We start from the raw sequence: 18173 nt of genomic DNA, 5'->3' as shown, positions 1-18173 counted from the left end.
AATGGAATATTACTGAGCCATAAAAAAGAATGAAATAATGCCATTTACAGCAACATGGATGGACCTAGATATTATCATACTAAGTGAAGTAAACCAGACAGAGAAAGACAAATATCATATGATATTTCTTTTCTGTGGAATCTGAAAATATATAACTGAATTTATTTTCAAAACAGAAATAGATCCACAGATATAGAAAACAGGCTATGGTTACCAAAGGTGGGGGAGGGATAAATTAGGAGGTTGGGATTAACATATACACATCACTATATATAAAATAGATAACCAACAAGGATCTACGGCATAGCACAGGGAACTATACTCAATATTTTGTAATAACCTGTAAGGGAAAAGAATCTGAAAAAGAAAAAATATATATTTATAGACATATATATATATATATAACTGAATCACTGTGCTGTACACCTGAAACTAACATGATATTGGAAATCAACTATACTTCAATAAAATTAAAAGATAAAAGTAAATACATAAATAAATTGTATGGACATACCTTGGAGATTTTGCAGGTTCAGTTCCATACCACCACAATAAAGCAAATATCACATAAAATTTTTCATTTCCCAGTGCATGTAAGTTTTGTTTTCACTATACTGTAGTCTATTTAGTGTGCAATAGCATTATGTCTAAAATACATATACCATAATTGAAAAATTCTTTATTGCAAGAAAATGCTCACCATCACCTGAGCCTTCAGCAAGTTATGATCTTTTTGCTGGTGAAGGTTCTTGCCTAGGTGATCATGGCTGCTAATTAGTGTAGTGTTTGATTAAGGGCTGTGATGGCAGTTTCTCAGTATAATACAATAATGAAGTTAGCCACATTATTTGACTCTTCCTTTCATGAAAAATTTCTCTGTAGCATGCACTGCTGTTTGATAGCAATTTATTCACAGAGAATTTCTTTTGAAATTTGAGTCAATTCTGTCAAACCCTGCTGCTGCTTTATCACTAAGTTAATGCAACATTCTAAATCTTTTGTTGTCATTTCAACAATATTCACAGCATTTTCCACAGGAATAGATTCCATATATCAAGAAACCACTTTCTTTGCTTATCCATAAGAAGCATCTCCTTGTCTGTTAAAGTTTTATCATGAGGTTAGAGCAATTCAGTCATCTCTTCAGTCTCCAATTGTAATTCCATTATCTTTCCTTTTTCTACCACATCTGCAGTTACATCCTCCACTGAAGTCTTGAACCACTCACAGTCATCCATGAGGGTTGGAATCAAATTCTTCCAAACTCGTGTGAATGTTAATATTTTGACCCCTTCCTATGAGTCACATAATCCTCTTAATGGTACCTAGAATGGTGAATCTTTTCCAGAAGGTTTTCAATGTACTTTGTCCAGATCCATCAGAGGAATCACTATCTATTGCAGCTATAGCCTTACAAAATGTATTTCTTAAATAATAAGACTTGAAAGTCAAAATAACTCCTTCAACTATGACCTGCAGAATGGGTGTTATGTTAGCAGGCATGAAAACAACATTAATCTTGTTGTACATCTTCATCAGAGCTCTTGGGTGATCCATGAGCAGTAATACTTTTAAAGGAATTTTTTCTTCTGAGCAGTAGATCTCAATGGTTGGCTTAAAATATTCAGTAAACCATGTTGTAAACAGATGTGCTGTCATCCAGACTTTGTTGTTTCATAGAGCACAGGCAGAGAAGATTTAGCATAATTCTTAAGGGCCTTAGAATTTTCTAAATGGTAAATGAGCTTTGGCTTCAACTTATTAGCCCCTAACAAGGGAATCAGCTTGTCTTTTTAAGAGTTAAAGCCAGCACTGACTTCTCTCTCACTGTGAAAGTCCTCGCTGGCATCTTCTTCCAATGGAAGGCTGTTTCATTTCCATTGAAAACCGGTTGTTTAGTGTAGCCACCTTCATTATCTTAGCTAGATGTTCTAGATAACTTGCTGCAGCTTCTAAATCAGAACTTGCTGCTTCACCTTCTGCTTTATTGTTATGGAGATGGCCTCTTTCCTTAAATCTCATGAACCAACTTCTGCTAGCATCAAACTTTTCTTCTAGAGTGTCCTCACCTCTCTCAGCCTTCATAGAATTGAAGAGAATTAGGACCTTACTGTGGATTGGGCTTTGGCTTAAGGGAATGTTGTGGCTGGTTTGATCTTCTCTCGTGACCACTATAACTTTCTTCATGTCAGCAATAAGCCTATTTTGCCTTCCTATCATTTGTGTATTCACTGGAGCAGCACTTTTTATTTCCTTCAAGAATTTTTCCTTTGCACTCAAAACGTGGCTGTTTGGTGCCAGAGGCCTAACGTTCAACCTATCTCAGCTTTTGCCATGCTTTCATCACTGAGCTTAATCATTTCTAGCTTTTGATTTAAAGTGAGAGTTGTGTGACTCTTCCATTCACTTCAACACTTAGAGGTCATTGTACGGTTATTAATTGACCTAATTTCAATATTGTTGTGTTGCAGAGAATACAGAGGCTCCAGGAAAGAGATCAGTGAACAGCTGGTCAACAGAGTAGTCAAAACATATACATTTACTAATTTTGCCTTCTTATAAGGACACAATTTGTGGTGCCCCAAAACAATTACAATAGTAATATCAAAGATCAATGATCACTGATCACCAGAGCAAATGTATATTAAGTATACCTCAAAAAAGCTAAAAAAAAAAAAAAAGAAGAGTTGATGTTTGTGTTCGTCAGGGTTTTCCAGAAATAGAAATAGAATTCTATTCTATTTTCCAGAAATAGAATAGATGATGGATAAAAAGATATTTACTCATGCCGTTTTGTATACTGAGAAGTCCCATCAACTGCTAGCTGTAATCTGGAGGCCCAGGAAAGCTGGTGATATAGTTCCAGTACAAACCTGAATACCTGAGAACCAGGGGAGTCAATGGTGAAAGTCCTGGTCCAAGTCTGAAGACCCATGACCCAGGAGGACCCATGTCCGATGTCCACAGATGGGTATCCCGGAGACACCAAGAGCAAATTTGTCCTTCTTCTGTCTTTTGGTTCTGTTCAGGGCCTTCAACAGTTTGAATAATTCCCATTTGCATTGGTGAGGCTGAACTTCTTTACTCAATCTACCAATTCAAATGCTAATCTCTACTAGAAACACCCTTATGGACACACTCAGAAATAATGTTCTACAAGATATCTGGGCATCTCTTAGCCAAGTCAAGGTGACACATTAAGCATAATAATGTTCCAGTCTTGAGTTTGAAATTTATAAGGCTGACCAGCACGCTAGAAATTCAGAAAGGTTTTCTGTGTTACAGTATGGAGGCAGAATTCCTGCTTCTCCCAGAAACTTCAGTTTTGCTTTGAAGGCCTTCATTTGGTTGGATGGGGCTCACACACCTTATGGATGTTAATCTCTGTTATTTAAGCCAACTGATTTTAAATGTTAATCACATAAACACAATACTTTCGTAGTAATGTCTAGACTAGTGTTTGACCAAACAACTGGGCACAATAGCTTAGCCAAGTTGACAAATAAAATGAATCATCTCAGTCTGTATTTTAAAAAAAGAAGAAAAATTTTACATCTACAGTCTAACCTTCAAACTTAATACACTGGAAAAAGAAAAGCAAACTGAAGCAAGCAAAAGGAATAAAAGGGGGGCTTCTCTGGTGGCACAGTGGTTAAGAATCCTCCTGCCAATACAGGGGAGACGGATTCAAGCCCTGGTCCGGGAAGATCCCACATGCCTCAGAGCAACTAAGCCCATGAGCCACAACTACTGAGCCTGTGCTCTAGAGCCCGTGAGCCACAACTACTGAGCTCACGTGCCACAACTACTACCCGCATGCCTAGAGCCCGTGCTCCACAACAAGAGAAGCCTCTGCAGCAAGAAGCCCGCGCACCACAATGAAAGTAGCCCCCACTTACCGCAACTAGAGAAAGCCTGTGCGCAGCAACAAAGAGCCAACACAGCCAAAAAATAAATAAATAAAATAAATTTTTTAAAAAAGGAATAAAGTGATAAAAAAATGCAGGAATTATTGAAATAGAGAATAGAAAAACAATAGAGAAATCAATGAAACCAAAAAACAGTTCTCTTAAAAGTTCAAAAAAGTAAAGGGGATATTACTACCAACCTTACAGAAATAAGTAAGGATTATAAATACTGTGAAAAATGTTACGGTGTAGAATAGGTTAAAAAAAATTATATTCAAATGGAAGAACTTTGAATAAAGTATGCTAAATGAATGAAGCCAGACGTGAAAGGTCACATGTATAATTCTGTTTAAGTGAAAGATGCAGAGGAGATAAGTCTATAGAGACAACAAAAATATTATTAGTGGAGTTTAGGGCTCATGAGGATGGCCCGAAGAGGGTGATAGCTAAAAGGTGCAGGGTTTCTTTTTGAAGTAAAGAAAGTGTTCTAAACTTGACTCTTGTAATGTTCGTACATAGTTGAATATATTGAAATTCATGGAAATGGGTGAATGTATTGTATATGAAATTTATCTTAATAAATCTGTTTTAAAACAAAACAAATATAAGGGGGAATAAAAGAAAGGGTGTTCTGACCACCTCTGGAAGTGGGTTGTTGGCATCTTTACTCCAATCTGAACTTGTGTCTGCTGATTAGTTCCTTCCCTTAGCAAAGGAAAGGGTATAATTGTCATCCCACAAACAGCAGCTCAGCTGAGTATAGAAGTCAGCTTTCTGGGACAACCTCACAGCTGGGCCGCTTCATTAGATTCTAAGCCTAGGCCTTTGCTTCATGTTCACAGACTTATCAAAAGCTGTTCAGAGGTATGGTTTGCCTTCCTCTGTTTCAAGTATCACCAAGCTAGGAGTACTGGTGGCTCAGAGACCCCACCCCTTAAACATCCTCTGATGCTCTCTGAGAACAATTGTTGCCTCGGCTACTTTATTACATAGTGAGCAGTCATCACTGAAATTGCCTCAGCAGGCCCTGTGCTGCTTGAAAAGGGACAGTATTCATGGGTTGAGGATGGGGTTAGGGGACAGCCTGCTAGCTCTGCTTCAGTGACAACCTAAGAACTTTGGAATCCTGTGGCTGATAAACTTCCAGAGGTACCTATTATCTCACAAAGTGGCCATGTTCTTTCTTTATTTTGGCGAAGGTCAGAAGAGCGTGCTGCAGACATGTTTAAGCCATATGCATTAGATACTCCAGCTGTAATTTTTGCCAATGGATCAGGACTCTGCAAAGTAGGCATGTCTGGAGAGGCTGGGCCCCATCATGTCATCATTTCTGTCATGGGGCATCCTAAATTCAACATGGCTTTACCAGAAGCCAATCAGAAAAATTACACTGTGGGGGGAAAAGCCCTGTTCAAGTATGGAGCCTTGCATTTGCACTGTCCCATTGAACATGGACTGGTAACAAGATGGAATGACATGTAAAAACTCTGGAAGTATCTTTTTTAGTGGGAGCTGGGAGTAAAACCCTGTCGACAACCTGTGCTCATGACTGAGCCCTCCTTGAAGCCAAGGGAGACTCGAGAGAAGACAGCAGAAGTGACGTTTGAGACCTTCAGTGTGCCTGCCTTCTACCTGTCCAGCTACGTGGTTGTAGCACTGTATACCTGTGCCTCTGTCACGGGCTTAGTGGTGGACAGTGGTAATGGGATCACTTGCACTGTCCCCATTTTTGAGGGTTACTCCCTTCCTCATGCCATCACCAAACTCTATGTGGCAGAGAGAGACATCACAGAGCACCTCACCCGACTCCTCCTGGCTAGTGGGTGTAATTACCCTTGCATACTCAACAAGGCCTTAGTGGATGACATAAAAGAGATGCTGTGCTATGTGGCCTTAGAGCCAGAGAACAAACTTCATAAGAAGCCAGAGGAGGTCCTGAGAAAATACAAACTACCAGATGGAAATGTCATCCACCTTGGGGATCAGCTGTACCAGGTACCTGAGATTCTTTTTGCACCTGACTGGCTGGGTGTCCACAACTCAGGACTATCAAAAATGGTCTCCAGCAGCATTATGAAGTGTGACACCAACATCCAGAAAAATCTTTTTGAAGAAATTGTGCTGTCTGGGGGCACCGCTCTCTTCCCTGGGCTTGAGAAAAGATTTATGAAAGAACTGGAACAGCTGGCCTTCAGAGGAACTCCCATCAAGATCACCGCTTCTCCTGATGGATGTTTCTCTGAATGGATCAGTGCATCCATTGTGACCTCTCTGAGCAGTTTCAGGCAGATGTGGGTAACTTCTGAGGATTTCATGGAGCTTGGGACATATGTTTTCTAGAGAAGATGCTTTTAAAGGATTCAGAGCACAGGGGACAGCTTGAATTGTCAGATCATAGGAGCACTGGTGGAAAGTGACATTTTCCCTTGGGCTTCAGCACGTATTCAGTAAAAGTGATATGGCATTTTGGGTTTCAGTTCATTTTTGGTAGCATCAGAGTAATTTTTCATCCAGGTAGTGAATCTTTTTAAGTGATTCTAGTCCACCCTTCCTGTCTCAGGGACCTATTCAGTTTTCTCCTGATAAATCCTCGGGTTATGTGTTACAGCTGTGTCCACTTGCAGGGTTTGTAGTAAAAACAGGTACTTGAGCCTCATGCCTAGAAGCTTGATTCAGTAGGTCCCTAGAATCTTCATTTTAATCAAGTGTCTTAGATGTTTTTGATAGATCTAGTGTGAAGGAGAGACAGAATTACCAGGGAAAATGTGGGGAGGGAGGAGAATTAAGTTGAAGAAGGAATGCTACCCGGCTCTTAGGGCTCAACTGACCCTTTCAGTCAACTGGTTCTTAATTAGCACAGTAGGGCTCTCTAGTGATAGGCAGCTAAATAAGACAGAGCTGTTGTCCTTCCTTGTCAAAGAGGAGAGATGTGGAGAGAGATGAGGAGAGAAATCGCTATTTATTTAAGGATCTCTAAGCTGAGGGCCCCTATTCCCAGTTGGAGTATTAAGAATCAACATCTCTATTTTTTTAACTGAAGTATCATTGCTTTGCAGTATTATATGTTACAGATGTACAATATAGTGATTCACAATTTTTAAAGTTTATACTCTATTTATAGTTATTATAAAATATTGGCTAAATTCTTCACATCGTACAAAATATCCTTGTAGTTTATTCTACACCTAATAGTTTGTACCTCTTGTTCCCTTACCCCTACCTTGCCCCTTCCTCATTCCCTCTCCCCACTGGTAAACCACTAGTTCTCTATATCTGTTAATCTGCTTCTCTTTTGTTATATTCACTAGTTTGCTGCAAATGGAAAAATTTTGTTCTTTTTTATGGCTGAGTAGTATCTCACTGTATATATATACCACATTTTCTTCATCCATTCATCTGTTGATGGACACTTAGTTTGCTTCCATATCTTAGCAATTGTAAATAATGCTGCTATGAACATTGGAGTGCATGTATCTTTTCGGATTGGTGTTTTGTTTTTTTCAGATATATACCCAGGAGTGGAATTGCTGGTCATTCTTATTATATTTTTCGTTTGTTTTGTTTGACTTTCAAGGATATTTATAGCCTCATTTTGTTAGGGGAAAAAGACTGAAAATATGTAATCATCATCAATGAAGAAATTGCTGAATAAATTATGCATACATTTTTTCTTCATTAGCTTAGTTTTATTTTCCCAAAATATTATCAAGATAGAAATGGAAAATTTAGAGAAGTCTTTGTAGTACAATCTATTTTTATGGTAAACAAAACAGTGGCACTTTCCCATATATATGTATGTCTATGCACATTTGTATGTACATATATAAATGAATATGCTTTTTTACATGATTATAAGCACTTGGAAAAAAGTACAGAAGGTTACATACCATGGGGGTTGTTGTGGAACACCAGTTCATGTGCCTGAGGCAGTGAGGCCAAGCAAACTGAAACATCAGAGTTTGGAGCAGAGAAAGGTTTATTTCAGGGCCGAGCCAGGAGAACTGGTGGCTCGTGCTCACAAAAGCCGAACTCCCTGATGGCTTTTGGGGAGAAGTTTTTATAGGCAGAATTTAGTGTAAGCACTTGAGGGTGTTTGACTTTCTTCTGACTGGTTGCTGGTGAGGTAGCAGGGTGATGTTCCAGGAATCTTGTGCTCAGCCAAAGTTGTCATCCTCCACCTGGCTGCGGGCCTTAGTTCTTACAGAAGAACTCAAAGATACTGCTATGCATATCCTTTGAGGAGGAACCAGGACCCTGCCCCAAGGCTGCACTATTGTTTCCTGACTGCTCCTCCTTTGTTTCCCCATTCCCTCCCTTCCCTAATTATCAACTGCTTGAATCTGCCCTTAGAAACTCAGGGAAAGTCTAAGAGGCTAAAGCCTTTTCCCTACAAACAAGAGAAGGGGGGGGGGGGACACAGAAAGGATTTGTACCTGGGAGGGCACACAGGGTCCTGATTTGTTTCAATCCCCCCTTTTCCTTAATACTCCTCTATCTTGAGCAGGGCAGGTACGGACGAATAAGGGAATAACGTTTTGGGTAGAGAGGTCAATCAGGAACTCTGCAGAGGAACTCGGTTTTAGAGGGAATCTGGGTTTCTGGGTTACACAGGTTGGTGGAGAAGAGTGGAATAAAATGTAATACTGGTGGAAAGAAGAGTGGGAGTGGGAGCAAATCAGAAAGAAAGAACTATACTTAAAAAAAGTCATCCTGAGTGAAATGAAACCATTTGTCTAAAAAAACCCAAGGAATTCTATTTTCCATATATCTTTCCAACTACATATTCAGGGTGTCATATTGATAGCTTGTTTTACAACACAGCCATGAAAATGAAAATTATCTAATACTCAATAAAAATCACTATAAATCAGGTATTTTATTTTTATATTTATTTGAGATATCTGGTTGAATATCATACTTCTGCTTACAGATAACTTAGCAAAACCACAATGGAACCAGAAGACAGTAGAATTATACCTTCAAAGAGCTAGGAAAATATACTGTCAAACTAGAATTATATACGCAGGAAAACTATTCCAAGAAAGATGGTAAAAATACTTTCTGAAAATAACTGAATGTGTTTACTCTCAATAGTCCATCACTAAAGGAAATTTTATATGATTATTTGAGGGCATATAAAAATAATCCCAATGGGACTTCCCTGGTGGCTCAGTGGCGAAGAATCTGCATGCCAGTACTTCCCTGGTGGCACAGTGGTTAAGAAACTGGCTGCCAATGGAGAGGACACGGATCAAGCCCTGGTCCGGGAAGATCCCACATGCTGCGGAGCAACTAAGCCCGTGCACCACAACTACTGAGCCTGCGCTCCAGAGCCCGTGAGCCACAACTACTGAGCCCATGTGCCACGAGCCCATGCCCTGCAACAAGAGAAGCCACTGCAATGAGAAGCACATGCACCACAATGAAGAGTAGCCCCCACTCGCTGCAACTAGACAAAGCCCACATGCAGCAACGAAGACCCAACACAGCCAAAAATAAATAAATTAATTAATTTAAAAAAAAAAAGAATCTGCCTGCCAATGCAGGGGACATGGGTTTGAGCCCTGGTCTGGGAAGATCCCACATGCCGCAGAGCAACTAAGCTGTGCACCACAACTACTGAGCCTGCACTCTAGAGCCTGCAAGCCATAACTACTGAGCCCACGTGCCACAACTACTGAATCCCACGTGCCTAGAGCCTGTGCTCCAAAACAAGAGAAGCCACCACAATGAGAAGCCCACACACCACAACGAAGAGCAGCCCCCACTGACCGCAACTAGAGAAAGCCCATGGGCAGCAACGAAGGCTGAACACAGCCAAAAATAAAATAAATGAAATAAAATAAATTTATAAAAATAAATAAATAAATAATCCCAGAAAAAGATACATATGGTGTACTAAGAAATAATGAACATTAAATAATGGTGAACTCAGAGGTAAATTTAAAAATACTGACTGTACAAATTCATAGTATCAATATCAACATAATAAAAAGAATGAAAATTTTGTAGTACAAAAGGACATAAATCATAGAAACAGGTTGGAGCTAAAATTCTGAATGTACTTGCATTTCTCAGAAAGAAATATTAATTAAATTTAGAATATATATATAGATATAGAAACTGAAGGAACTTCTTCTATAAATCTGTAAAAATATAACCAAAAACATAAATAGCAACTGGAAATATTAAAAGGCATTTCTAAAATACCAATGTGTCAAAGAAGAAATTGTAATAAAAGAAGAAATTGTATTAAAAATTATAAGGTAATTATAAGGTGAATGATAAAATATTAGATATTAAGAGATGGAATGCTGCTAATGCTGGAATTAATTAGTAAGAAATGTTAAATGCTTATATAAGTAAAAAGGAAGGTTGAATATCAGAGAGCTAAACATCCAGTTTTGAACTTAGAAAAAGTGTTGCCAAACTAAGGTCATTTGGGATTAAGTGACCGTGCACCCGTGCGCCACAACTAGTGAGGCCAAATAAACTGATGCATGGTGAAGCCAAATAAACTGAAACGTCAGAATTTGGAGCAGAGAAAGGTTTATTGCAGGGCCAAACAAGGAGAATGGGTGGCTCATGGTCAAAAACCCTGAACTCCTTGATGGTTTTGCGGGAAAAGTTTTTATAGGCAGAATTTGGGGTGACGGCTGCAGGGTGTGTGACTTTTGTCTGATTGGTTGGTGGGGAGGTAGCAGGGTGGCGCCCCAGGAACATTGTGCTTAGCCTGAAGTTGCCATCCTCCACCTGGGTGGGGGCCTTAGTTGTGTAGAAGAGCTCAAAAATATTGTTATTTATATTTCTTGAGGAAGAACCAGGACCCTTCCCCAAGGCTGCACTATTGTTTTTTGACTATTCCTCCATTGTTTCTGCATTTCCTCCCTTCCCTGATTAACAACTGTTTGAATCTGCCCTTTGGAACTCAGGGAAGGTCAAGGAGGCTGAAAGAAACCATTTCCTACAAACAAGAAACAGGGGACACAGAAAGCCTTTTATGCCCAGGAGAACCCCACAGGGTCCTGCTCAGTTTCAAAAGCAAATAGAATAAACCCAAAAATTTAGAACAGTAAATTGGAAAAATAGGAAATCAGAAATTATTGAGATATAAAACAAGGAAAAAATAAAGAGAATGAACAAGGACTTGATTCTTTATGAGGTCAAAATAAATAGACATCCCTATGGAATTATTAATTGAAATTAACAATAAACAAGTTTAAAATTATGAAGAATAAAAATTATTTGTAAATGTTGATGAGGCAACATTTGGGGTGAAGACTGCAGGGGGTTTGACCTTTGATTGTTTGATGGTGAGGTAACAGGGTGATGTTCCAGGAATCTTGTGCTCAGCATGAAGTTACCATCCTTCATCTGGGTGGGGGCCTTAGTTCCTGCAGAAAAACTCAAAGATAGTGTTATGTATATCCCTTGAGGAGGAACCAGGACTTTGCCCCAAGCCTGCACTATTGTCTCTCTCTCTCTTTTTAATTTATGTTTTAAACATCTTTATTGGAGCATAATTGCTTTACAAAGTTGTGTTAGTTTCTGCTGTATAACAGAGTGAATCAGCTATATGTATACTTATATCCCCATATCCCCTCCTTCTTGCATCTCCCTCCCACTCTCTCTATCCCACCCCTCTAGGTAGTCACAAAACACCAAGCTGATCTCCCTGTGCTATGCGGCTGCTTCGCACTAGCTATCTGTTTTACATTTGGTAGTGTATATATGTCCATGCCACTCTCTCACTTCGTCCCAGCTTACCCTTCCCCCTCCCCGTGTCCTTAAGTCCATTCTCTACATCTGCATCTTTATTCCTGTCTTCCCCCTAGGTTCTTCAGAACTATTTTTTTTTTAGATTCCATATATATCTGTTAGCATACGGTATTTGTTTTTCTTACTTACTTCACTCTGTATGACAGATTCTAGGTCTATCCACCTCACTACAAGTAACTCAATTTCATTTCTTTTTCTGTCAAGTAGTATTCCATTGTATATATGTGCCACATCTTCTTTATCCATTCATCTGTCGATGGACACTTAGGTTGCTTCCATGTCCTGGCTATTGTAAATATGCCCTAATTTCTCTTGACTGCTTCTCGTTGGTTTCTGCATTCCCTCCCTTCCCTGACTAGCAACAGCTTGAATCTGCACTTTGGAACTCAGGGAAGTTCAAGGAGGATGAAGGAAGCCTATTCCCTACAAATGAAAAATAAGGGACACAGAAAGGCTTTTGTGCCCAGAAGGGCCCCACAGGGTCCTGCTCAGTTTCAATATTACAAATAACTTTACACTTAATCCCACAAATATAAATTTATCTAAACTATATCATAAAAATAGAAATTCCTACCTAGTGTAAAAATTACAAAATTATTTTAAAATTATGACATAAAGTATTGTGTGTAGATATTTGTCTAGGTTACTTTCTATCATTTATTCACAATTTCAAATTTTCATTTTTTATGCAAATTATTTAATAGTATTGAATAAAGAACAAATGCTAACCCATTATATGAATACAATATAACTTTTAAATAATAACCAATGATAGACCATATATTAAAGAAAAATTCATATCACACTCATAAACATAGATGCAAATTTCATTAGCAAAATATGAACATACCAAATTCTTCAGTGTATGAAAAGGTGAATTTTTCAAGTTCAGTTTTGGTTTACTCCTGAAATGCAAGTTTGTTGTACCATTTGTAAACATACGGATGTAATTCACTACATTTCAATAGATGGCAACACTAGAGCATTTGAGTGTAATAAACTTCATTCATGATAAAAATTATCTAAAACCAAAGAGGTATTACCATAAAGTTATTAATATTATCCACAAGCCTACATCAGACATGTTGCAAACGTGTGAAACATTAAAATATTTATGTTAAAACATGAAAAAAATCAAGGATTCCTGATATGTCCAATTTAATTTAGCATTGTACCATAGGTACTAGTGAAACCGAGCAGGACCCTGTGGGGCTGTCTGTGGTACAAATAATTTTCGTGTACCCCATTTCTTGTTTGTAGGAAATAGGAGTTGTTATCAACCAATGCTTACAGAGGTTGGGGGAGGGGTGCATTACCCAATAAAGGGAAATTCTATGGGTACCAATTGCATCCACTACGTTTCACTCCTCGTACCACTCAGAATCATTTATTTCTCAAAATAACTTTACTCCATCCAGGCACATCTCCAGGATGTATAGGTTGGTCATTTCCGGGAAAATTTTCAAAAAGAGGACTCGTAGTACAAACTATAGCACTCAGCACTTCAGTTGGTTGCAGGGCCATAATTGATGTTCATCATCTCTCTCCTCCACCCCCAATTTAGTTTTTCCCTTCCCTTTTTGCTAGCATTTCTGTTGGTCTACCTTACTTGCTTGGTGATTTGACTCAGACTCTCAGTACTTATCAGGTCATAGTTGCTGTTTCTTGCTCATTTAGAGAAAAAAACATGGTATGTGAGTTTACAAAAAGACCTGAATGTTAAATATTTTTGTAGCAGCAGCCCTACCTACTCATAATGATCAAGGCCATTTACCCTTGCCAGCATACTAACTGTTTCGTATTTGCCCATCTGGCACTAGAACTCCAAAGTGACCTGGTAGAAGCCATAGATTTAAGTTTAATGTCCTTCTTAATTTGTACCCTAGTGTAAGTGTCCCCATTCTGGGGACCAAGATCTCTAGACACAATAAGGTATATATGTTGCAGAAAGCTCAAATTCCCCAAGTGAGTTACTGGGAATATTTATGAGTGGGGTCACTCCTACTTTCACTCCTTGGTCCCTGGACTAAGTGGTCTAGCTCTTGGTAATACAGCCCTATAAAATGGCCATTGGATTAAGATGACTAAAGGATAGTGCCCTGTCCTAACTAGATATTATCTTCATAGCAGCAATTCATTTGTGCCATCTAGAGGTTTTTCTGATGCTCCATTAAGGTGGTTGCTTCTACATGGTATGGTATGTAATATTGGGTTCACCGAAATGTGCCTTAGGTTTTCAGGTAAAAATAAAAGACAACATTTTTCATTTTCGCCAAGAACTTCATTGAACAACGTATTCACCCTTTTGTTCCACTACCTTCTGCCATTTTTCAGGCAACTTCATAATTCCATCTTCCTAAACATTTTTATCTTTTTGAGCAGAGAACTGTTTGAGGTTCCTTTTACAGTCTTCCAGGGAATTGAAATTTTTTCCATTAAGAGAATTTTGTAAAGACTGAAATCAGTGGAAATCCTAAGGTGCAATGTCTGGTGAATATGGCAGATGAGTCAGAACTTCCCAGCTAAGCTGTAACAGTTTTTGCCTGGTCATCAAAGAAACGTGGTCTTGCGTTATCCTGATGGAAGATTATGCATTTTCTGTTGACTAATTCTGGATGCTTTTCATCGAGTGCTGCTTTCAGTTGGTCTAATTGGGAGTAGGACTTGTTGGAATTAATCGGTTTTCCGAAGGAGCTCATAATAGAGGACTCCCTTCCAATCCCACCATATACACAACATCACCTTCTTTGGATGAAGACCGGCCTTTGGTGTGGTTGGTGGTGGTTCATTTCGCTTGCCCCATGATCTCTTCTATTCCACATTATTCTACAGTATCCACTTTTCCTCGCCCATCACAATTTTTTTTTAATTATTTATATTTTGGCTGCATTGGGTCTTCGTTGCTGAGCGTGGGCTTTCTCTCATTGTGGTGAGCGGGAGCTACTCTTCGTTGTGGTGTGCAGGCTTCTCATTGTGGTGGCTTCTCTTTTTGTGAAGCATGGGGTCTAGGTGCGCGAGCTTCTGTAGTTGTGGTGCATGGGCTCAGTAGTTGTGGTGCACGGGCTTAGTTGCTCTGTGGCTGTGGGATATTCCCGGACCAGGGCTCGAACCTGTGTCCCCTGAATTGACAGGTGGACTCTTAACCACTGCGCCACCAGGGAAGTTCCCACAATTTGTTTTAAAAACGAAACTTTTTCATTACGTTTTGGCAGAGAATCACACGCAGAAATACAGTCAAGAAGGTTTTTTTCGCTTAACTTATGTGGAACCCAAATATCAAAGCAATTAACGTAACCATGCTGGTGCACATGATTTTCAACGCTTGATTTGGATATTTTGAGTATGTCGGCCAGCTCCCACATCATATAATGTTGATTGTCCTCAGTTAATGTCTCGATTTGATCACTACCAACTTCAAGTGGTCTACCTATCCGTGGAGCATAGTCCAGCGAGAAATCTCCAGCATGAAACTTCACAAACCACTTTTGACACATTTGATCAATCACAGCAACTTCTTCATACACTACACAAATCTTTTTTTGCGTTTCAGTTGTGGTTTTACCTTTCTTGAAATAATAAAGCATAACGTGCCAAAATATTGCTTTTTTCTTCCATCTTTAATATTAAAATGGCTGTACAAAAATTCATCAATTTTGATAATTTTTTTAAATGCATGCTGTTATAACAGCTGTCACAATATAATCTAACAAAATTGTCTCGAATGAAGTTAAAGACAGCTAAGTGCCACTAAAGGCATCTTACAGAAAAAAGCGAACGAACGTTTTGGCCAACCCAATATGACTAGTGTATCACAAGGGTATATACTCACCATCACATCTCCTTTTCTGTAAGGTTCCCTTGGTCTATGGTTATATTGTACAGAATCTCATGCTAGTTACCACTTAATATCTGTGTCCTCAAATGGTAGTACTAAATGAGACACTATTGGTAAGAAAAGCAAACCTATTTCCAGAATGCATGTTAGTCTCAGCCACCATGAAATGTTGTATTTTCTCGGGTGGGTGGAACTCAAAATAATTAGTAATCAAGTGGATTGTTGGACTCCTTAAAGGATGATGTCATACTGGTGGCTCAACATTGGTTCTGTTACTGGCAGGCTCTGGCTCTTACTGACTGGGAGAGTACTTAGTGGGAGGTGCTTGAGAAAGTGTCAACAGTCTGGACTCCTAATAGAGCTGCCACTTTGAAGTCACATTGTTTTCTCTACTTTTGTATCAACTTACTTTTTTTTTTTTAACCATCTTTATTGGGGTATAATTGCTTTACAATGGTGTGTTAGTTTCTGCTGTATAACAAAGTGAATCAGTTATACATATACATATGTTCCCATATCTCTTCCCTCTTGCGTCTCCCTCCCTCCCACCCTCCCTATCCCACCCCTCCAGGCGGTTACAAAGCACCCAGCTGATCTTCCTGTGCTATGCGGCTGCTTCCCACTAGCTATCTACTTTACGTTTGGTAGTGTATATATTTTCATGCCTCTCTCTCGCTTTGTCACAGCTTACCCTTCCCCCTCCCCATATCCTCAAGTCCATTCTCTAGTACGTCTGTGTCTTTATTCCTGTCTTACCCCTAGGTTCTTCATGACATTTTTTTTCTTACATTCCATATATATGTGTTAGCATACGGTATTTGTCTTTCTCTTTCTGACTGACTTCACTCTGTATGACAGACTCTAGGTCTATCCACCTCATTACAAATAGCTCAATTTCATTTCTTTTTATGGCTGAGTAATATTCCATTGTATATATGTGCCACATCTTCTTTATCCATTCATCTATCAATAGACACTAAGGTTGCTTCCATGTCCTGGCTATTTTTTTTTTTAATCATACACCTTGTAACACAAAAGAGTTGGTGAATTAGTTTAGGAGTACCAACTATGGCCATAGCCAGGTTTTTCTTCTGGTCCAAACAGAATTTAACTCTGATCGTAGCTCCATTTACACCATAGTTTGGCCACCAATTCCAGTAGCTAATATGTTCTTTAAGGGTCTAAAGGTAAATGACCTGAATAGAAATTCAGTACTTATTCACCTATAGTCCTCTTTCTTTTTCTCTAGTCATTACAAATTCATTTACCTGAGTTTTCATTATAATTTAGGTGGGTTTTTTTTTTACATCTTTATTGGAGTATAATTGCTTTACAATGGTGTGTTAGTTTCTGCTTTATAACAAAGTGAATCAATTATACATATACATATGTTCCCATATCTCTTCCCTCTTGCGTCTCCCTCCCTCCCACCCTCCCTATCCCACCCCTCTAGGTGGTCACAAAGCACCGAGCTGATCTCCCTGTGCTATGCGGCTGCTTCCCACTAGCTATCTATTTTACGTTTGGTAGTGTATATATGTCCATGCCACTCTCTCACTTTGTCACAGCTTACACTTCCCCCTCCCCATATCCTCAAGTCCATTCTCTAGTAGGTCTGTGTCTTTATTCCTGTCTTACCCCTAGGTTCTTCATGACATTTTTTTTTCTTAAATTCCATATATATGTGTTAGCATACGGTATTTGTCTTTCTCTTTCTGACTTACTTCACTCTGTATGACAGACTCTAGGTCCATCCACCTCATTACAAATAGCTCAATTTTGTTTCTTTATATGGCTGAGTAATATTCCATTGTAAATATGTGCCACATCTTCTTTATCCATTCCTCCAATAATGGGCACTTAAGTTGTTTCCATCTCTGGGCTATTGTCAACAGAGCTGCAATGAACATTTTGGTACATGACTCTTGTGAATTATGGTTTTCTCAGGGTATATGCCCAGTAGTGGGATTGCTGGGTCATATGGTAGTTCTATTTGTAGTTTTTTAAGGAACCTCCATACTGTTCTCCATAGTGGCTGTATCAATTCACATTCCCATCAACAGTGCAAGAGGGTTCCCTTTTCTCCACACCCTCTCCAGCATTTATTGTTTCTAGATTTTTTGATGATGGCCATTCTGACTGGTGTGAGATGATATCTCATTGTATTTTTTTTTTTTTTTTTTGCGGTACGCGGGCCTCTCACTGCTGTGGCCTCTCCCGTTGCAGAGCACAGGCTCCGGACGCACAGGCTCAGCAGCCATGGCCCACGGGCCCAGCTGCTCCGCAGCATGTGGGATCTTCCCGGACCGGGGCACGAACCCGCGTCCCCTGCATTAGCAGGCGGACTCGCAACCACTGCGCCACCAGGGAAGCCCTCTCATTGTATTTTGATTTGCATTTCTCTAATGATTAATGATGTTGAGCATTCTTTCATGTGTGTGTTGGCAGTCTGTATATCTTCTTTGGAGAAATGTCTATTTAGGTCTTCTGCTCATTTTTGGATTGGGTTGTTTGTTTTTTTGTTATTGAGCTGCAGGAGCTGCTTGTAAATTTTGTGAATTAATCCTTTGTCAGTTGCTCCATTTGCAAATATTTTCTCCCATTCTGAGGGTTGTCTTTTGCTCTTGCTTATCGTTTCCTATGCTGTGCAA

At 39.3% G+C, this 18173-nt stretch overlaps 1 protein-coding gene and 1 long non-coding RNA gene across 3 annotated transcripts in view; both read left to right on the top strand.

Annotated features, from left to right (window-relative positions):
• The window catches only part of LOC307180924, a 934155-nt gene that overhangs the window by 825955 nt on the left and 90027 nt on the right, over positions 1–18173 (top strand). The gene's annotated exons all lie outside the window — the stretch shown is intronic.
• On the top strand, positions 5130–6263 carry ACTRT1 (actin related protein T1; the record flags this gene model as incomplete). Its single annotated transcript, XM_079911440.1, is given in 4 exon segments — positions 5130–5387; positions 5391–5411; positions 5415–6245; positions 6249–6263. Coding segments are annotated over 4 exon segments (1125 nt in total).

This window comes from Stenella coeruleoalba (genome assembly GCF_951394435.1).
Source record: "Stenella coeruleoalba genome assembly, chromosome: X".
In the NCBI taxonomy this organism is placed as follows: domain Eukaryota; kingdom Metazoa; phylum Chordata; class Mammalia; order Artiodactyla; family Delphinidae; genus Stenella; species Stenella coeruleoalba.
This window is presented reverse-complemented; position numbering and strand designations above follow the sequence as displayed.